The sequence below is a fragment of the Aythya fuligula genome, chromosome 2, assembly GCF_009819795.1.
Source record: "Aythya fuligula isolate bAytFul2 chromosome 2, bAytFul2.pri, whole genome shotgun sequence".
In the NCBI taxonomy this organism is placed as follows: Eukaryota; Metazoa; Chordata; class Aves; order Anseriformes; family Anatidae; genus Aythya; species Aythya fuligula.
Window position 1 is genome coordinate 124,543,528 of NC_045560.1, and position 22,784 is coordinate 124,566,311.

The 22,784-nt window shown below is 36.1% G+C and overlaps 1 protein-coding gene across 2 annotated transcripts in view; it reads left to right on the forward strand.

Annotated features, from left to right (window-relative positions):
* The window catches only part of C2H8orf34 (chromosome 2 C8orf34 homolog), a 172,327-nt gene that overhangs the window by 66,211 nt on the left and 83,332 nt on the right, over positions 1-22,784 (forward strand). For both annotated transcript variants that reach the window (XM_032180823.1, XM_032180824.1), the window contains 2 exons: positions 189-358; positions 4,594-4,760. In XM_032180823.1, the coding sequence (XP_032036714.1) occupies positions 189-358; positions 4,594-4,760 (337 nt within the window). The remainder of the gene's footprint in view (positions 1-188; positions 359-4,593; positions 4,761-22,784) is intronic.

The following is a 22,784-nucleotide window of genomic DNA, read 5'->3' on the forward strand; positions in this document are numbered from 1 at the left end:
TTTTTTAACAGAAATCTTTAACATACTTTTAACATACTGCTTATATATATAACATATTGCCTCTTTTTTTTTTTTTTTTTTTTTTTTTTTTTTAAATGAATTGCATTATTTTCTGTCTTTTCCTCTTTACATGTCCAGTTGAAAATAAGTACAGTGCTTTTTTATTTTATTTTAATTTTTCTCTTCAGGACACCACGGGTTTTAATACCCCCCTTCTCAGACCTCGTGTGATTGGAGAATGGATTGGTCGTGAAGAGAATGATGCAGATCCACTAGCCGCTGAGATGCTGCAGCCACCAATACCAAGAAGTAAAAATGAGCAGTGGGACAGTGAGGATAGCAGCAGTCCTGGTGGAAGGTGGGATTTTTGTTCTGCCTAGAAATTTTATATATTTTTTTCATTTCTGAAGGAGAGCTTTTATTTTTTATGAGAGCAGAATGCAGGACTTCTAAAGTCCAATCTGTAGTGTGGCAGCATGCACAATAAATGGGAGACACTGTTATGTGACTAGTTTCTTACGGTGCTTTTGCATATGATTAATTTATATGAGTTACCAATCCCATGGTTTTATTCCCAAGCATAAAGCTAAGTGCATGTTGACAAGGTTGGGATACATTGTGTAATGTTGTGATGTATAGCTTCATTCAGGTCCTTCAAACCCTTTTATCTTTCAATGATAGGTAATTGTAAGTTAATCTTCCTGGCACTTTAGTGATAAATCTGATTTTTTCTTTTTAAAGGAAAGCTACACAAGGGAAACAATAGCTATGTTGTTTCTAGCAGGACTTCCAAAATTCATCTTCATTTCTTGAAGAGAAAATTGTATTCTCTGCAGTAAATACCTTCCAATGATTCAGTGCACTTGACTAAGGCTGGAGGAGTGTGTTTTTTTGTTAATGTGCTTTAGCTACATAGAAGAGTTCATCATTTTTCCAAGTTGTCCATTCGACATGATTTAAAGATATCTCTTTCTCACAGAAAGTTAAGCATTTGCAGCCATGCTTCTGTTAATTACCTAAACACCTGCTGTTCTCCGTCAACCCTGTAGCTTTTCTCTTTGGTTATAACTAGTACACTGACTGCAGCAGACACAGTTTGCTCCCTCTTTTAAGGATGCAGAAACTCTAATTTCCCTTTGAAAAGGCGTATATGCCTTCGCTATGTCCTCCATGTGTTCGCTACATCGGAATTCTCTTCCCTGTCACATAAGAAACTAGTCTGTCATTCGCTGGACTCTTAGAAGCTGTATTTATTAACTATCCATGCATGTTGGGAGTGATTGTTAACCATGAACGCATCATAGTGTTTGGTGTTTTTTTTTTTTTTTTTTTGGGGGGGGGGGGGGAGGGGGGAGAGGGAGGGGAGAACTAGGGGGTCAGTGGGAAGCTACAAATACTACAATTTCAAAGTAGAAGCAGCATATACTAATGATCCCTTAGCCAGACTTTGGACTGGAACTAACAGAACTCAAAGACTGAGTCCCTCTACTGCAATTCCTGGGAAAGTAATGGAGTCATTGCAGCTTCATTTTGAGGGTCTGGGTTTCTATTTATCCTTATTCAGCATTCCAAGTAAAGGACACCAAGTAAAGATTTGTTGCAAGTTGCAGAGGGTATTGAGAATATTGTATCCCTTCTCTTAATAGGAAGAAGCAAAAATAGGCTGATCTCTAGATGGGAGCAAAGAGATTTAGTTCTGAGTGACAAAGATCATTTGGTACAGAGTATTTTTCTCTGTAGAAGGTGATACAAGCTGTGAGAAACATTATAGATAATGGTATAATGAAGAAAAATACTAACGGCTTTGAAAGTAGTATTTGAGAAGTCTTGTTGAGTATCATGAAAAAAATCACATTGTCAGAAGTATGGAATAAGGAGAGTATGGGGTACTTGATGTAAGAAAAGAATCATGGGACACTGATATCTTTTCAGGTGTTTTAGATGCAATGAATGCAGAATAGATGTTGAAAAATATGTATCATTAAGTGGGAATACTGATTTTCAGTGGAAATTAATGACTACTAAATTATGTGCTGCATATGGATTTAAATTTGGATGACTGATTTTATGCCTGGGATAATTCTTTGCTTCATTAGCATTTCATCAGGTTTTGTAAAGCATTTAAATAAAGCATGTTTGCAGTCTTGCAAACTAATATAAAATTGCAGTACTTAGATACTTTAGTACTAAGATAGTGATAATAATGAAATTGATGCTACCTATATGTGGAAGTTCAAAAGACCCATATTGATCAAGGTTAATCTGAATGTTCACTAATAATAGGAAATTTCTTCAAGGTCTGATTCAGTTATTGAGAATTAAAGTACTACAAGCAGACTTTGGCTATACACCAAATGCATGAGACAGTAGGAAATAATAATTTAGTTTTAATGTAACATTTATCTAGTACCTCCAAAAGTAGATGGAATAGCATGTCTTTTTATTAGACTAAATGGAACTCAAAGTTGCTATCACTTGTTGATATAGGCTAAAATAATTCAGTTACATTTTTATCTGACAACTGAAGGAGGGAGTGATTTAAAATTCATATTCAATGTTTACAATTATGTTGTTTAAAATCTGATTTATTAACACTTTCAATTAGAAGTGATATTTTGTTCATCAGTAACTATCAGGATTTATGTGATAGACCAGCAAACTCTAAAAATTAATTCGAATCTTGATTTACAGCATAAGAACAAGAATGTAATTGTCCCATTATATCAAAGTAGTAATGTTTCCTTACACCTAAACATAATGAAATATTACATAAATAACATTTAACAATGACTATATATGTAGTCACATACACTCACGCCCATATATATATACATGTATATACATACACGTATATGTATATATATATATATATATAAAATCTTAGGATATAGTCAGAAGATTAGTAATTTTCATATTCATTTTTAGAGTAATTGCCATCAGTGTCTTATATGACTGCCTCTTTCTCTGTATTGTTTTCACAGAGCTTAGCATATAAGTTTTTTTCTGTTGGGTGGAAGCGGAAGCTGGGAATTCTATAGTATCTATAGCATTCTATAGGGAACTGAATAGGCTGCAGAGAATGGCATATTCCTGTCGACCAGTGCTTTGCTGATAACCTGTCCATTTTCCATATCGTTTTCAGCATAAGGCAGTACCTAAAGTACTATGCTCTATGTATGAATGTATGAGCTGTCTGCTTTTTCTGTATTTGCAGTCATGATCCTCACTTGTCAGTCCATTCATACTGGAAACCACTATTCCCTCTGTGAGAATTCCTGTGATCATGAGCAACAGAAATTTCATACAGTTTTTATCTGAAAGCCAGACCCAGTTACTTAAAAAGGAAGGGGATTAATTTGGAGCAACTGAAAGGACAGATTTCACTATTACTTTGACTGGGAAAGGTAGTGTAGCCACACTACCGCAGCTGTTTTGGTGATGTCTTGTCAAACTGATGAAGGGTCACCATTTTGCCCTTAATGTTCTGGGTTGCTGCAGAGGAAAGACTACACGTGTCATTGGTTTTATACAGCTCTCTGTTGCTGCTAAAGGAGTAAGACAAGCTATTAACATTGGATAGGGGACCATATAAAAGTGCTAATAGGAATCCTGCTGGTACTGAGCTCATCTTTCAGAAATCAGGAACCATGAAAACATGATTAAATTCATTTCCATGCCATTGCCACTATTTTTCCACATGAAAAAAATATTGTGGAAGTTCTGAGAGGAAGCATAGTTCTTGGGAAACTTCCCTAAGGGGCAGCGAATGTACACAGTGTGGATTTTGGGTGGTTTTTCATTTGATGTTCTTGTATCTCAGAGCATGAAATGAACTGGAGCTCACAGAGGCCCTATTCATAACAACATGTCCTAAACCCCAAACCTGCTCTACATCCCCAAGGTCCATTTTATCTTATTAGTGTTTATTTTTGCAGGGAAAATGATCTATTGATTATACTGAATTTCATAATTTGCAAAATATCCATCTTCCTGCAACAAGCTATGACAACCTGAGGTATTCCTGATACCCTCCTACTTCTTTCTCATTGTCTTTATCTTGAGATTAGAAGGAGTTTGAAATTGTTAACTATAGCAATTCCTGCCTTAGACCCTTCTGCTAACTTCTGTGCAGTTCAGTTGTCTGTTACTTAGGTTAGGGGCACAAGTCAAGAAACTATAATGAAGATTGTTGTAACTATGAAAACCTTAATCCTATGTGATTGTGATAACATAACTACACAGTGGAGTAGTTTTTGTTCTCAGCTTTGTTGTTGTGCGACCAATGCCTTAACAATACTCATCAGTAATTAACATCCTGTTATGTATGTAACTTATTTAGACTTGATAAATACCCATAAAGTCAATGGAAATTTTCCCATCATTGTTCAGTCAAAATTGTAGGTAAGAACTAAAAGCACAGTCTGATTTATAGCATCTAATGATCAGGGCATGAGAGGTTACCAGTAGGTTTCTGTGGTCTGATGGTGCTAACCTTCAGATCTGGATGACTTCATGGGCTACAGTGATTTGAAAAATGTGTGACATATTTTATAGACAGTATCAGTAAGAGAAAGTTGTTTTCCTCCCTCGCAGCCTAAAAATGGAGCCAAAGAGCAAAGGACTGAAACAGCAACAACAACAACATAAGAAACTGCTGGCTGCCATGCTTTCTCAGGACTCCTTTGATTCAGCTCACAGCACAGCTCCATCTGTAACTGAAGAAGATATTGACAATGAAGACGATGCAATGGAACTGCTGGGTAACTGCAAAAAATTATATGTATTTTCTGATGCTTCTTTTTTTAATTAGAGGTTAAGCTTAAAAGTGTAGTATCCAATCACACACAGGTTAGTTTGAATCTTCTTCCTGTTTTTGAAATATCCAGTAACTGTGTGATAGTTCTTAAGGTTTAACTTACGACTTTCAGGAATGTCATGAAGGCCATATATATATGTGAAGAAACTGCCAGCTGCATCAAAATTCCATGCAAGTATCAAATATTTCAGGTGTTTAAAGTAAAATTAATTTGATTTCCTACATAATGCACTTGAAGGTTCATCTTGGAGAACATACTTAAGTACAAAGAGCAGAAGTAACTTTTACAGGCTTTTATCTTGTTCTTCTTTTACTTAGACATTTCACAGTCCTAACTTCATTGAGTTTTTTTGAGACTTACTAACTACATAAAGCTTGCATGATATTAATTAATAACCTCTACAGAGGATTAGATTGTAATGTTTCCAAAAGATTGTATTACATATTAAATCACACTCTAGAAACTTCTATGCTCACTGCAACCTCCTTTTCCTGGAACTGCCATTTACAAAAGGATGAAATTTTTGTAGAAATTTAATTACTCTCTTTTCTGCCATTTTTAAAAACTTCAGCATAAGATGCTTGAAAAGTACTCCTAGACTTCAATTATTTATTTACTTGGTTTTAGTTTTTGCCATATAGAACTTTCTGAGAATCAAGGCACATGAAATAATAGAGCCTCAGAACAGCTCAACATTCTTATATTTGGGAATTCTATCACAAACCCTTTGTTCCAGATTGGATGCCAATCTAAAAATTAGAAAAATATATGATGCTTTACTGTGATTCTGTTATTTTTCTGTTGCTTTCTTATTGCAGTTTTCATAGAATCACAGAATAATTGATGTTGGAAGGGACTGCTGGATTTATCTAGTCCAACCCATTGCTCAAAACAGTCAACTAGAGCAGGTTGTTCTGGACGTTGAACAGTTGGTTTTGAACCTCTACAAAGATGGAGACTAGAATGTTTCAGGGCAACAAGTTTCAGTGCTTGACTGTGATGACAAAAAAATTTTTTTTTCTTTTTTTTTTTTTTTTCTCCAGTAATTTTAAGCTTGATTTATTTGTATTTTTGAAAAAGAAGACATAATAGGCTGGATCTCTTCTGTGCCACAGTGGGCCATTCATTTATTCTTATAGGAAATCACACTATTTGTGTCTAAGGTCTTGCTATCTCCACAGCGTCAGTTGTTATTTCCAGAAATCTGTGGATCCCAGTGAACGCCATAATTAGTCCGTAGCTGTCTCATCTCTTTATTTTTTTCCTGAAGTTTACTAATCTTTCCAACTTTATTATCATAACGTAAAAAGAAAGCTGAATGACTATCTTGTGCTTTTATAAACCACAAGACTTTTCCAAAGTAAAATTAAGTAGGCATTCTGTGGCATTTAGAAGGAACAGTAGGTAAAAGAGAGAGAGCGAGGTTGTTAACCTCATTACATGTGACATAGAATAGAATCTTTTATTAACTTCTGTGGGGATAGTGAGGCCAAAGGTACCCAGTACAAGTTTGCTTCTCCTATGTGTAGGTTTTCCTCTAGCCACTTGAATCTCTCAAATAATCTGTATTCAGAAAGTCAGTATGAAGCAAATTATCTTTTTTAGTGGCTTGACCTTTGTGCGGAATATTATTGGTGTACAAACCAGTGTGTTTTTTATTTCAGTATGTTTGCTTGTTTTGTTTCTTTTGTTTTGTTTTAAATAAGGACTCAATTGTAAGAGTTTATCCTGGTATTTTTCCTGGTTTTAAGCCATGTAAAACTTAGTACATTTTTCTACCATGCATTTAACTGAAACTGGCTGAGTTTATGCAAAATCAACTTAAATTCCTGAAAGGACACAAACAAGACCTCTGATCTGAGTAGAGGTTGTTTAAGCACTTCTCAGATTCTGAAGCAAAATCATATCATATCCAATGAATAACCATGCTTATTGTTATTATATATGGCCATGTTATAGTAACTAACACTGATAGCAAGGTCAATATATACCTATTAGTTTTGAAAATTCTGTGCTTCTGAAAGACTGTTTTTTATTTTTATTTTCATTCTTGTTTTCCTTTGGGCTTATAGTACATTTTATACTGGGTATAGCTTTTAGGTTATACTCTGCAGAACTGCTCAAAAATTGAGGCTGTAATAAAATGTTACACAGGAAGGGCATTTTATTTTATTTTGAAGGTAACATAAAAAAAATTAAGTTTCTGCAAACATAGTTATCTTTCATTGCGGTGTTTTCTAGATCAGTAACTGTGTGATACTGGGACTGAATTTTCTTATGTACTGCATTAATCCATTAACTGCTTTGATGCTTTTTACAGATTCGGTATAACTACTTCCAAATCATGTCTTTCGCTGAACTGCAGGGCATTGTTGCATATAGCTACATGACCATTTAGAGTTCATTATTCATTACATATACAGCCCTTTCTTAAAAACAAAAACAAAAACAAAAAACGAAACCACATATCAATTCCAGTATTGATAATAGAGGATTTTGATCTGTACCCTACTTATAATGCAGGTTTCTGCAGAGCAAATACTTCCATCTTTATGTGTATGTCTTGATTCTCTTTAAGAGAATCTTTGTCAAAGTTTAGTTGACTGACTTAGGCATTAAAAGTATGAAACTGACTTTTGGTACATTTTCTTCTAAAAAACACCCAGTAATTATACCAGAATTGTCAATGAAGGTTTAGCTAGAATGGAACATTCAAAACAGCTAAGCTATTGCACTTCTAATGGGAAGAATGCATTTCAGAAGAAATATACTTCATTTTTATTTCAGTTATCACTGTTTATGTGCAATTTAGAATGCATAGGAGGGCTGATAACACACCGGTAATTTTTTAAGTGCGTTCAGCTGTGTGGGTGGTTGACACAGATTACTAGCAGATAACATCAGAATGGAAAGGATCTTCTTGACTTTAAAAAAAAAAAAACAACAAACAAACAAAAAAACAGAACTGTAGCTATAAAATCACATGTATTTGTAAATATAAAAAAGGTAATGGGATTGAGATCTGTGACTGAAAGTTATATCGGGGGCTCATTTTATATGTATAGCCATGCCAAGTATTGTTTTGTAATATAGCAAGCCAAAGGTGTTCTTTGTGAAAGTCCACAGTCCTTTTGGAATTCCATGACATTTTGGCCTAAGATTTTCTTTGTATTTAGCTCAAGTCCACTAAGACTTTGAAATCATGTTATTTTCTCAGTTGACACTTATGTCCATTGGAGTGGATTGTACTCAGTCACCAAATTGTGTCCTATTTGGTTTTAAAACAGTCAATTCTTTGGCTTAGTGTAAGAATATTGAGTTGTTTTTTGGACACTTGAACCTATATTTATATTCTTGAACTTTTAACAAATAAGGAAGATGGAAAAGAAATTACGTCTTGTTTTTCAGAATATTAATATTTGGTCATAATGCTCATTTACATGTTTTGTTGTTGTCCAATCTTTAAGTATACTCACAATGTTAAAAAATGTTAAGCTATGCTATGTATTACAGCATAGAATATAATAGGTAACTGTGAAGCACCACTCTAAAGATAAGCATACCAAGGAAGATCATATTTGCATCATATCCATGATCTCAATGCAAACAATCACATTTCTGAGCTAAATTTAAGTGTTTGCAGTATCAGGGCTTGTAAAAATATCTATTTTCTTCTGAGCTGTTTTCATAGTAATGGTGTTTTTTTGCTCAATGTGTAAGTCTTAAGTGAAAGTTCAGTCTTTTACGTTGTCTTCATCATGTTTGTTATGTGTAATTCTTGTTATGCAGTAAGAAACAAGAATTTTTAAAGTTAGAAATGCTATTTAAGTAATATTTTTTTTTTGTTTATGACTTTGGGAGATACCTGAAGTGTTCTGTTTGCTTTAATAACTGTTCTAATTTTTGCAAGTTCTTTTTTTTTCTTTCTTTCCTCAAGAGGTTCCTAAATGTCAAGTATTTAATCATTGTGAAACCCCTGAAAGATCGACAGTTGATATATTTACATTTTATAACAAGGGGGCATAAACAGAATTTAATTGAGATTGAGTTGTTTTACCTTACGAACAAAAGCAGTGTCCAGTAGCCTATTCCTTATATAGCCTATATTGTTTTTGCAGTAATCTCTGAGTGTCTGAATGTGAAAGGGTGCACAATCTGCAGTGCTTTCAGTACAGTTCTTCTCGTTCATCAAAAATTCCTGATTTCCCTGTTTCCTAGACTTCAGCAACATGCAGGAAACAGACTCTAAACTTGATAAATTATTCCAGTATTAGCAGCAGGTTGCTTCTCTTTGTTGTCTCTCCCAAGTGGACAAAAGCTTGTCTTCCAGTATGTGACTGGAATATATCATTTGACAGAAGAGGAGCGGCAAGGCCCTGGGAAAGGTGATATACAAGTTGTACTACATCTTCAGAACAGTTTTCTGGCCCACAGCTTGTTTTGTTTAAGTAGAACGATTGTGTGGGAAAAAGCTGCATGAATTGCTCATCATGGTGCCCTTTTGCTGACTTTTCTTATTTGGAAATTATTGAGAAATCGGTAACATTACCTGTTGAACATCTGCTGTGTAGTGCATGCACAGAAGCTGACAGTACTGGAAGACAGTAGGCCCCTGGCATGCAGAGGCTAGCTGTACTGTACATTGCAAAATCTTCAGTGATGGATGTAATGCACTGGCACCAGTATTTGTTATAGACTCCATAAGGTGCTGATTTAAATATCCCCTTTTTCTGTCTCAAAAAGCTTAGGTAATCTTATATCGCTTCAGATGCTGGGAACCCTGTGTTGCATAACAAGGGCATGGTATGCTACACAGATCCAGCTGTGCTGAGATGGAGGCGCATTATGGTCCTGAGAGCACTTAAAATAAAGAATTTAGTTTAACTTTTCTTATAAGTAGAGAATTCCATTTGGTATTTATATTGTCAAACAAAAAGATGTTCACATGAGAACATGGTCTTCACTTTTATGATAGCTGCCAAGTGGAAATTGACTACAGTCTTCTCCCTTGTGATTAGCAGACTAACTTTACCCTGCAGCCAAGTGATATGTGCAGCATAGCACAGACCTGCTCATGCTCAGGTTAGTTGTTATTTGGATCATAAACTCCTTGTTGTACATTAATCCTTGGGTATGGATCACCAGCAAGCAGAAAAGTCAGTGTAGCACTGTATTTTCCTGCCACTGGAAGAAGGTAAATTTATCTCTGTCTAGTCAGAGATAGTGATCACTGTCTTAACCCAAATGAAGGGAAAGTGATGATGGCAGCTATTTATCTCGTGTTCTTATCACCAAAAGCTAAATCTTTACATTCAGTGCAACAATAAACATTGATGTTCTCAGATTTAAAAAATAAAAATAAAAATTAGTAAGGTGTAATTCAGCATTACTATTCTGTTAAAAAAACAAGTGTGAAGTGGTTCATTTTACAGTCTTCAAAAGTCAAGTGAAATGTGTGTATGCATGATTCTACTATCCTGCATTGCTACTGCCCTCCTACTGAAATTTCTGAAAAAGGTTACTGTGGAAATAAATACTTATATTCAGATTTTTTGGAAGCTGCTCTTGATCATGCTTTCAATTCTCATGTCTTACAGAGTCGTGGTCAAATGATTATTCACATTTTATGGAGCTGTTCTTATGAAGTTTTTTGTTTCCTTCAAATTTCAACAATTGGAAGAAGAGGCATGTTATGTATCTAAAAGAGAAAGAAAAAGGCACTTTTTCCCCTTTTCATTACCTCCTGCATCATGAAAAGCATTTACATGCTTTTGTGCTCCTTGATGGCTATTTCTGGTGCAGCAGAAGGATTGCATTATATGAACCAGACTTGTCATATCAACAGTCATGATGTTGCTGCTCTATTAATGACCAAGTGATATCACTAATATGAATGAAATCTTAAGCTTTTTTTTTTTTTTTTTTTTTTTTTTTTTGTGAAATGTAGTTGACTTCCTAAGTGATAGGTATTTGACATTTGGTGACAACAACTGAACTTTTCTTTAGAGTCTGATATGGAAGATATACTTGTTCATACCCATTTGAATAATGCTACTTGATTCTAGGAAAAATATCAATAAATGCAATTTACTGTTACCACAGTTTCTAAAAGGTCCGATCTTACATTTGTCTTCAATCTTTTATCTCTATGGTAGGCAATTTCTGATAATCTTAATTACCAGGTGCTTTGAAACTTAAAAGATTTGGAATTTAGATAGACAGCTAACAACTGAAGGCAAAAGTTCCAGAAGGTAATTCTTTCCTTTGTGGTGGATTGAGCTCTGACAGCAGCTAAGTACCACACAAGCCCCTTGCTCACTCACTACCCTGCAGCAGGGTGGGGGAGAGAACAGGAAGATCAAAAGCAAGAAAACTTATGGGTGGAGATAAAAAGAGTTTACTAAGTGAAGGAAAAAAAGTAAAGCAAAGAAACCCCCCAAAATAAAACCAAGGTTTTATTGCAGAGCATGACAATATATGATGTGGAATATTCCTTTGGTTAGTTTGGGTCAGCTGTCCTGACTGCATCCCCTCCCAACTTCTTGCCCACCTAGCCTGCTCACCAGGGAAGCAGGGAGCAGGGAAGGGGTTTGTGGTGCAGATGGAGAAACACAGAAGGTCTTGACGCAGTGCAAGCAACTGTTCAGCAATAGCTAAGATTGTGTTGCCAACACTGTTTTGGTTGTGGATCTTAAACACAACACCATATGGATTACTAAGATCTACTTTAACTCCATCCTAGCCAGACTCAGGACATCCTTTAAAGGTATATTTTTTCCAAGTCACTGCTGCCTTTTTGAGGACTGAGAGATTCTATTGACATGATGAAAGGTTCTACTTGCTCTGTCATTTCCAGGGACATTGTCCTGATTCCTTTTAGTTAAAAGCTCCTCTTCTCTTCCTAAGACAGGCTGATCATTTTAGTTAGGTCTCTTGAAATTGTTCTCCAATTTTATGTCACTGTTCACTTATAGCTGATTCTATTCTTCCCAGAGTTCTTTTAGACCATAATTATAGATTCCAGAATGTCTTTCATGCTTACCCTGTGTCTCTTGTGTTCTTAGCTTCTTAATTAGTCTTTGTTGTGCACAAAGGCCATAGTGCACTTCTGAGAAGTGACTATATTTGTCACAGAGGGTACAGTTTGTAAATGATGATACCTCTCTGGGATTCTTATGCTATTTCTTAAGTGTGTTGTAAGTGGAAAAGATTGTAAATCCTGCAGAGCTCAAAAGAGGGCACTTTGGTTACTATACAGATGACTAGTGATCTTCTGTGAATTTAAGAAACAGTCTTTCCTTCATGCAATGGTATTTGCAGTGGTATTGGTACTTACTTCTCACATTCTTCCTTTTTAAAATGTATGTTTAATTATTTCTTTACTGTAGTTGGTTACGTGCCATTTTCCTACAGTGATCCATGCTCAAGATCTAATCTTGAGAATGTGTAAGGAATATTGAAGACCAGTGGAAGGGGAAGGAGAAAGAGAGTAGCAAAGAATCAGCTAAGGTTGTGAAAAGGAATTTCTATTTTTAAAATGGGCAGCTACGGATACTTATTTACTCATATGCAGTTTTTCTTCAGGCTACAATGACTAGCTTGTTAGTAAGCATCAATAAATCCTTAGCTTTTTTGCTTTTAATAAAATATATGCATTGCTATGCTATCCCTCAAAAAATTAAAAATAAAGCAAATCTGCAAGGATCTGTTTTCTAGAGAGAAGTCATAAACTTTAAAACTACTAATTTTAAAACAATTTTTAATGTATTACACCTGTCACTGAATACCTGTGTAAAAATGTAACAAATGCCATATTTTTCTGTTTCTGCCAATATATGAAGTCACTGACGCAAGAGACACCTGCAGGTGTGTTTAATGTCATTCACAAAGTCCATTGATTTCAGTTCATCTTGTGGTCCTACAATGAAAGACAGCAATATCAGTGAGAATCTTTTAGCTGATATGAGTTTAAACATCAGTCTATCTGGTTATTCAAAGAATAAGACTTTGATGTTAAATGCCTTAAAACAGTAGAATCCTGCTCTTCAGTTTTACTGTTGGCAATATTACAATTCATGTTTGATGAATTAGACTTTTTAGACTGTCAGTAACTTCTAGTTATCTTAGTAAGTTTTACAGTTTAGTTAAGAGGCTCTTTGTAAGGTTAGAATAAATTATGAAGTGAATTAGTCATTTATTGCAACACTTGTGTAGTTATTTCTGGTTTGATAAGCATAACATGGGTTGCTACTGAAGCTGATCGTGCTTCATATTGCTAAAGGGAAAAGGGAGAGAGAAAATCAATTGTAGAGTTACTAGATTCTCTTCAGCTGAAATGAGTTATGTATGAGCCAATAAAATGTTTCAAAAGAATGATTCATTTTCAAGAGATATATGTGTACCGCGCACATCTCATGATGTGCAAGAGCCTGAAATATCATTTATGTAGAGTTCACATAGGGAACCAAGGCTTATTTTAAACCTACACCAAGAAAACAGAGCGGGGACAGTGTGCAATCCTAGTCCCTTGATTGTCTAAATCAGAGACCTAAATGTCTGTACTAACTTTTATGGTCCATATACCTGAGATTTCTTTTCAAGAAAGGCAGGGGGACATGGCAACTTGGTATACATTGGGTCTCATTATGACATGATACTGATCCCAATACCATGGGATCTGTCAGATAGTCTTCTACACTTGTAAATGCTCACAACTCTGATGTTTCATGGCTGTGGAGATACAGAGATTGCTTTACATCAGGTATAAATAAGAAGCAGCTTCTTCCCACCCAAGCACCATTTATAAGAAGGAAAAGAAGGTGGATCTTCTTAGCCCACTCACTCCAATCCCCAGTCAAACCTCTCTCCTCACCTCCGGATATGCCAAGAACATCTGGTGTCAGGGAAATAGTAAAGAGCTGTGATCAAGTCAGGTGACATCTATTAGATAACGTTTTAAGCTATGAAGTTGCTATGAAGTATGTCTTGATGAGTACAACAGTTTTGTGGAATGCATTGCCACAGAAAGTTGTGGAGATGACAAATGTAAATATACAAGACTAGAGACATTCATGGAAGATCACAGAATAGTTAATGTTGGAATGAACCTCTGGAGGTCACACAGAATCACAGAATCACACAGAATCACAGAATCACAGAATTTCTAGGTTGGAAGAAACCTCAAGATCATCGAGTCCAACCTCTGACCTAACACTAGCAGTCCCCACTAAACCATATCCCTAAGCTCTACATCTAAACGTCTTTTGAAGACTTCCAGGGATGGTGACTCCACCACTTCCCTGGGCAGCCTGTTCCAATGCCTCACAACCCTTTCAGTGAAGAAGTTCTTCCTAACATCTAACCTAAAACTCCCCTGGCTCAATCCCATTCCCCCTCGTCCTGTCACCAGGCACGTGGGAGAACAGACCAACCCCCACCTCGCTACAGCCTCCCTTGAGGTACCTATAGAGAGCGATAAGGTCGCCCCTGAGCCTCCTCTTCTCCAGGCTGAACAAGCCCGGCTCCCTCAGCCGCTCCTCGTAGGACTTGTTCTCCAGGCCCCTCACCAGCTTCGTCGCCCTTCTCTGCACCCGCTCAAGCACCTCCATGTCCTTCTTGTAGCGAGGGGCCCAAAACTGAACACAGTACTCGAGGTGCGGCCTCACCAGAGCTGAGTACAGGGGGACGATCACCTCCCTAGCCCTGCTGGTCACACTGTTTCTGATACAAGCCAGGATGCCGTTGGCCTTCTTGGCCACCTGAGCACACTGCTGGCTCATATTCAGCCGACTATCCACCATCACTCCCAGGTCCTTCTCTGCCTGGCAGCTCTCCAACCATTCCTCTCCCAGCCTGTAGTTCTGCTTGGGGTTATTGTGCCCCAGGTGCAGGACCCGGCACTTGGCCTTGTTGAACTTCATGCAGTTGACCTCAGCCCATCGGTGCAGCCTATCCAGATCCTCCTGCAGAGCTTTCCTACCCTCAAGCAGATTGACACACGCACCTAACTTGGTGTCATCTGCAAACTTACTGAGGGTGCACTCGATGCCCTTGTCCAGATCATCGATGAAGATATTAAAGAGGACCGGCCCCAGCACCGAGCCCTGGGGGATGCCACTAGTGACTGGCCTCCAACTGGACTTGACTCCATTTACCACGACTCTTTGGGCCTGGCTATCCAGCCAGTTTCTAACCCAATGAAGCGTGCGCCAGTCCAAGCCAAGAGCAGCCAGTGTCTTGGTCATGTGGTCCAACTCCACTGCTCAAGCAGGGATACCTAGAGCAGTTTGCTTAAGACCATGTCCAGACATCTTTTGAAAATCTCAAATGAGGGAGACTCCACAACCTCTCTGGGCAACCTGTGCTACTGTTCAATCACCTGTACAGTAAACATGTGCTTCCTGATATTTGACATGCTGGCAATACTTTGTCTGATGCATCCAAGAATACTGTCGGCCTTCTTAGCAGCAAGGGCACGTTGCTGACTGATGTTCTGCTTGGTATCTACAAGGACTCCCAGGTCCTTTTCTACAGAGCTGCTTTTCAGCTGGGTGGCCTCCAGCATGTGCTAGTGCGTGGAGTTGTTCCTTCCAAGCTGCAGGACTCTGCGTTTCTCCATGTTGAATTTCATGAGGTTCTTTCAGCCCACCTCTGCAGCCTGATGAGGTCCCTCTGGATGGCTGTGCAGCCATCTGGTGAATTAGCTGCTCCCCCCAGTTTTTTTGTCACCTGCAAATTTACTGAGGGTGCACTCTATAACATTTTCAAGATCATTAATGAAGGTGTTAAACAAGACTGGACCTGGTATTGGCCCCTGGGGTGCTCCACTCGTTACCGGCATCTAACTAGGCTTTGCACAACTGACAACTTGCCCTCTGGGTCAGCTGTTCAGCCAGTTTTCAGTCCACCTCAGTCTGCTCATCCAGCCCAGACTGGTATCTTGATCATTTGAAGAGATATAATCTGAACCTATATATTTGAGGACTGCATCCTATACAATTTGTATCCCTTCTAGGGATTTTAGTGGCTGAATTCTTGTCTTATGACTGTCACAACTACCTCATACTTTTCTACCATATCCTGTCAAGTCTGTTTAAAGACACTTTCTAACATATGCACACCGGATACTCTATTTTTAGTATCTAGAGGTGAAAGCCCTCTACAGTCATCTGTCAGTCTGTCCAGCAAGTGTAATTTCAGTCTTTGCAAAATGGCAACATTTTCTTTCCACATGCAGAATCATTTACATTATGTTGTCATTGAGAAATGACATTACTGGACTTGTAAAAAAAAATCCACAAAAAGCTGTGATAATTTTGAATATTTTAAAACAGTTTTTTCTTGCTTTTTTTTTTTTTGTTTGTTTGTGATGAAATTCTGCCTTCTAGTTTATATACATTCTTGCCCAGCTGAAACTCCTTCAACAGAAATCTTTGCAAGTGTGTTTGATGTTTGTGCTATTTGAAGTTAATTTCTATAAAATTATTCATGACCTTGAGAAGAGAGACTACTGAAAATAAATTGTGCTGTAAATTAATAAGAAAAGTATGTTATTTCTTCTTTATGTCAAACACCTTTCTGTGATGTTACTTAAACCTTATTTAAGTAGTCCCTGGCATTTAAGCAGCTGGACCTGTAAGATAAATCTCACTGATTCATGGAAGCAGAATTTGGTACCAGTGACATACAGATAAATGAAGAAAAAGTTTGTTCTTCTGGTGGCTTTGTGTCCAAATCTTTTAGGTTATTAATCTGTAGCAGTTAACTACAGTATTGGATCAACTAAATTCAATTTAAATAGGCCTTTTGAACATTCTAGCATTTTCTGCCTGTTATTTGTTTGTTTGTTTGTTTTTTAAATTCAGTTTCCTTCATAAAACCTTCTTTAGCATTTTTTTGACAATTTCAGACTCCTTCCACATAAGACTTCTTCACTGTGGAAAATTTTTGATAATTCTTTTTCACTCCAAAACAGACAATAAATAAGAACAAGACAACTCTACTCAGTTTCTAATGCATGACAAGTTGGTCTTCTTTGAAGTTAGGCAAAGCCTTTTTTTTTTTTTAAGGTGATTTTTATTCTGGATATAAGTGCATAACTTTTTTTAGCGATACTCACTTGAGCTGCAAGTATATGTGTACCTTCAGGGCTTGAGGAATATTTAAAGCTCTAATCTGGAAATAAGATTCATGAAGTTTTGAGAAATACGAAACACCTGCTCAAGGAAGACTAAGATGTATCTATATATATCTATATATCTCTGTATATATATGGAAGAGAAAAAAATACTGCAAGAAAACTCCTAGTTATTAGGACCCCACTTCATGATCATGTTTATGTCTGACGTGGTATGTGCTATATAACAAGTTAGAATTGTAAGCAAAATGAACAAAGACAGGAGTATAAATGAAACACTTCAAATTATGTTTTTCTGTCTTTCCTTTCTAAACTGGAGTCTGTTGGGAGAAAGGTTTTGGAGACATCTCTAGACACACTGACTGCTGTTTTCATCTACTGCACAAAATCACACAACTTTTTCCAAAGATTCATATTTTTTTCTGATGTTTTCATTACTTGGTGAAGCCTTCCAATTACTGAAACTGTAATTTAATGCTAGTCACAGAAAATAGTTTTTGATTTACATTTCATAATGCATAGGAAATTTTATGCTCTGGTACAGTTAGTGGAAAGCGTGTCAAATTTCTAAAGTGAAATATTTATTGCATTTGAAACACTCCAAGCCCAAAGAAGTAGTATTTTAAATTCAGAATCCTACAAACAACTTACCTGCTTATATAAACATTATGCTTAAAAAATTATTAGGTATTGTTTCCCAGTAGTTTATACTGTATTCAGATAGTTTTTCTCTTTTATTGGGATTTGATAGTTGAGTTTAGCAATTTAAATGTATTTGAGCATTGGTTATTTGTTTAATTCCTAATTAACATAGTAAGATAATTTTAATTACTGCTTTTAATTGCAGTTGTTGTTCAGTAATATTACTGTCTTTTATTAAGAGTTAGATTCAAAAGTTCTGTTTAGTCTGTTTTCCCAACAATGATAATGTTATGTAAAATGGCCACCAAAATGTGTTCATAATCATAGTATATTATTTTTGTTGCATCTATAATCTTATAAACTTCTTTTTAAAATTCATTGAACATAGGGAAATTGTATGGGTGCTTTTCAAGACTTGCGATTTTTTCCTTCTCAAGTGGAGTACTGTGGTTCTTTCAGTAGTGTTTTGGGAGAAACTAGTAACAGTTCTGTATTAGACAGTGCTGAAGCTACTCCTTCCTCTGCCTTCTGTCAGATAAGAAATTGTTTCTCTAAGAGCTGTGCAGCTCACATAAGAAATGCCAGAAATGTTGAAGGAAAGCTTACAGTGATAAAATTCATACCATTAAAGTAAAGTAGAAATACAGGGGAGAAGGCGAATTCATGTTATAGGTTAATATCACTTACGTGAGAACTTAAGTTATGACATATGAATAACTGCTGGAAGTGAATAAAGGGTATTTTAATAAATCATATCCTCAGATTACCACTTCATGAAAATTCACGAAACTGTGACCTAGTCTCAAAGACAGAGTCAGCTTTTAGGCGACTAGCCACAAAAAGGCTCATTATAGTTCATTTTTTTCTTAAAAAGTCCAATGAAAGCTAAACATTGAAATGACTCGCTGTACTCAAGTTAGCTAAGGCAAAAGCAGGTAAGAAGACACAGTATCAGAAGAAGTAGTTGCTTTTCATACTTCGCTTCAGCTATTTTCTCCATCTTTCTCTTGCTGTTTCTCAGTAGATCAGGTACATTTCTTTCTGTTTCAGAACAGTATTTAATGGAGTTGAGCTCAAGTCTGATAATGCTAAAATGAGGCTTTGGACTAGGATTTTATGCCTGCCATCACAGTCATGAGAAGCCGGGTACCTAATACACCACTGTCCTCTCACTCTCCTTCACACAACCATTAGATTTGGAATGCAAAGTTAGGTAATGCCTTTATTTATTGTTTGTGTGATACTGTTAAAGTTCTGTTTGTCCCCCAAATACACATGAGTTCATCCCTGTGTTAGTTATTCCTACTCCTCCAATAGGATGGGAAGTGATGCATGGTTAACTTCAGATTTATTGTTTGAGGCCTGATTCCATCTCATCCTTAAGAAAAGGGCCTGTGAATATTTTCAGCGTTCACCTACACAGGGAAGGGATTTCATCATGCTCATTCCAGTAGTCTGTACATTTTGATTCCATAATTTCGCACATCATCTACCCCCACTACTTTTAGTTAAAGATAAGGTGATCTAAAAGTTGTGTGTATATTAATCCATTATCCTTTCAGTGTTTCAGTGTTTTTATTTTATTTTATTTTATTTTATTTTATTTTATTTTATTTTATTTTATTTTATTTTATTTTATTTTATTTTATTTTATTTTATTTTATTTTATTTTATTTTCATTGTTAAAAAGGAATGCTTTCTGCCATTCAAATGAACTTGGCCTCTATTTGCAGGGAAGTTGTTTGTCATCTGGCACTATGACAAAGGACATGACATTACATCTCCCAAGATTTATAGTTAGGAAATAATTTCTTATTAATATAACTACAATTAAATGTACAAAATACAAAAAAACAGTGCACAGTAAGTCAGCACCATCTGGTTCAGCAATTAGTATAATTTAATTAGCAATTGTCACTAGGGTTTATTAACACAGAAGCCATAGAAGGAACATTTCAAACATATAGGTAAACTCTGACAATTTTCAGAAAGGCAGAACGTCAGTTAATTTGGAAAACAGGTTGAAATTTACATGCCATACCGGACACTACTAATACTATTAACTCCAGAAGACTGATCACTTGGGTGTTAATATGTAATAAATTATTTGACTTAAAACACACAGATTTGCAATATGAATTTGCAAGTATGGGAAAGAGACAGAGTATGATATGGGTAATTTTAATGAGAGGAAGTACCTGGATCATAAAGTCTTTGCTCAGACTGTAAAACTCATTTCTCTGTCATTTTTTAGTATGATTCCTAGAAAAATGAAATTGAATCTGACATATACTGTAATGGCACAAGGGAATAATGTTATATCTTCAATAATTCTTATTTATTTATTTATTTATTTATTTATTTATTTATTAACTATTAAAGTGTGGATATTTCAGAATAACTAGTATTACCAGTAGAAACTGCAATGAACTGGTACTTAGAAGATTTGAAATCTCATGTAAGCATAGTATTGTCTACAAAGGCTAAAATAATTAAATTAGAGAAAGTATCCATGACTTAGAGAATAAGTTATAGTGCAGTTAAGAGAAAGAGAATTAAGAGAATAATAGAAGCTTACCTTGCCTCTTTCTCCAGGCTATCAAAAAAATAAATAAATAAAATAAAATAAAAAGGAACTTAGCAAAATCAGAAATGTATGTTGAATGAGAAGTTCAGCCTTCCTGACAGTCCCCTGCTGCAGTAGGTGTGTCTACTTTGATATGATGGGATACAGAAGTTTTGAAATAAGGGTATAGTAAAGAAGCAGACACATTGCCATTTTAATGGGAAGATATTAACACTGTTGTCATAGCTTATGTTTTCTGTATCCCTTCTTAAAAAAAAGAGTTGAATGCACAGAGTATGTATGGGTGTACAGTAGGGGATATAACTTGTGTTAGCAAAGAGATTGTGGAAGTTGTGCTACAGGAAGTCTAACAGTTAAGAGCAGATGACATGGCTCTTAGGATGGTCCATTATTCATAAAGGCCCTACTCAGCTTAAGTCTGAGGTAATTGAATTGTTTAGCATGGAAAAAGTGAAGACCTCGTGGGGACCTAATAGCAGCTTCCCTGGACTTAAGTGGAGGTTCCTGAGAAGACAGAGCCATACACTTTACTGAGGTGCACAGTAGGAGGGTGAACGACACGGGGCATAAATTGAGGCAGGCAAAGTTTTGATTAAGGAAAAATAAAATCATCATGTGGATATTTAACTCCTGGAACAAGTTGCCCAGGTAGGTTGTGGAGTCAGTGACCTTGAACGTTTTCAAGACTGAGTTGGATAAAGCACCGAGCAACCCAATTGACCCTGTTTTGAGCAGGAAATTGAGCCAGAGACCAGAGGTCCCTCTGAGCCTTAATGATTCTATGCATTGCAAGCCCAGGAAGGGCCATGGGCCCTTGAAATGTAATTTTGCTGTGCTCTATTTATAAAATACTTAAAATGAAACTAATAGAAAGTAAATGTTGGTCTATATCTGATTTAACTACTGTGCAGATAAATGTTTTGCCAGCCAGAACATATAGGTTGTGACAAAGATATTAGACTTGGACTTCAGGAGAATGAAAGAGAGAAATATGTAATGAAATAGGAAACTTTCTGTGTGATTAGAAGACATACAGAAGGGTTTAAAATATTAGGTGGTTTGGACAACCTGTGTAGGAAGTCTATTTGCCATACAATCATAGACATAAGATTGGCATTTTATATTGAGTAATATAGCTATGTTATAAGATGAATAAGGGAAGAGAGCAGTCTCAAATCTGGTAACAAGAATTACAGGTGCAAGCTGACCTTTTAACTAACCAGTAGCTGATTACAAGTTCAGTCATCCAGAATGGAGATTCATTTACTGATGAAAATAGCTCTTTAGTACTGCCAAATTGCTGTCAAACCTCATGATTATCTTGGTAATGTGAGGGGAAAAAGGAGCTGCAAGTGGATTCAGAAGCAAAATGTTTTATTCTTACAAAAAGAGAAAACGGGGGAAAGAAAGAGAGAAGAACACAATGAAGAGTAGTGTCAAGATAAAGTAAACACTCTGAAGAAAATACACTTTTATGCCACATTTTAGAAGTTGATATGCCAAGGTAAGTAATAGAAAAACTATATAGGTAGAAACGTAAGATAGCAGTACCTAGACAAGTAGTTACAGCCCATTACAGTTATTACCCTCTTCTGAGCCATTAATGTGGACTGAAATAATCTGAAGTGGTTGGGAATGTGTTCCAATTTTTCCTTTTTCTTCAGAACCAGTAACTGTAAAAAAATGCTGACAGATTTTAAAGGTTAACATGTAGCTTTTGCCCTGAGGGCAAAAGCAGGAAGCTAAAATGAGAAGATGGAGTGTATGAGTAAAAGTTAGCAGAACTAACATCTTTGACCCATTTAGCTCTCAAAACACACCTAACTGACATATTTGGGGGGAATAGGAGAATGACAAGATAGAAAAGTCATCCCTCTGAGAACAGTTACAGGCATGCAAGACTGTGTGACAGAAACCCATGTTGTTTAGCTAGAAGGAGCAAACACTTCTTAGAGGTTAGGTGATAGCATCGTATTGACACCTGGGTTCCAGAGAGAATAATCCTTATGGATAATTCAAAAACAAAACAAAAAACTGTGAATAGCCAATATTGAGCACGTGGATTTATTTAGGATTAACTGGAAACTTTGGTAGGATACAAGGTACTAAAAGATGTGTGTAAATTCTTTTAGTTTTAAAAGAAATGTAAGTAGCATGTTTGGATCATGGTTTTGTAAATGTAGTTTTTTGTGTGTGTGTACTTTGTTTGTTTGTTTCTTACCACATCAGTATTGTTTAAGAAAAGAAATAATCAAAGGCAAACAAACAAACAACAACAAAAACACCATCAGGTGGATAAGGAATGCCTTCCCTTAATGATGAACAATGTACATGAACGGAGCATAATAACATAATCTTCTATTTCTTTATTTCCAAATCTAAAGGTTTTGACTTGTTTTGTACTGTTCTCTTATAAAGACAGGTTCCCATTAATTTACACAATGCAGTGACTTCAGTGGCAGCTTTTTTAAAGACTTGTTTATGAATGCAAAGTTATAACTTGGGTATTACATTAGCACAAGTGTTTGGACATACACAAAATTCATTGCTCATAAGGAGTTAAGATTTTCTGTGAAAATGATTGATATAGGCTTAATCTTCT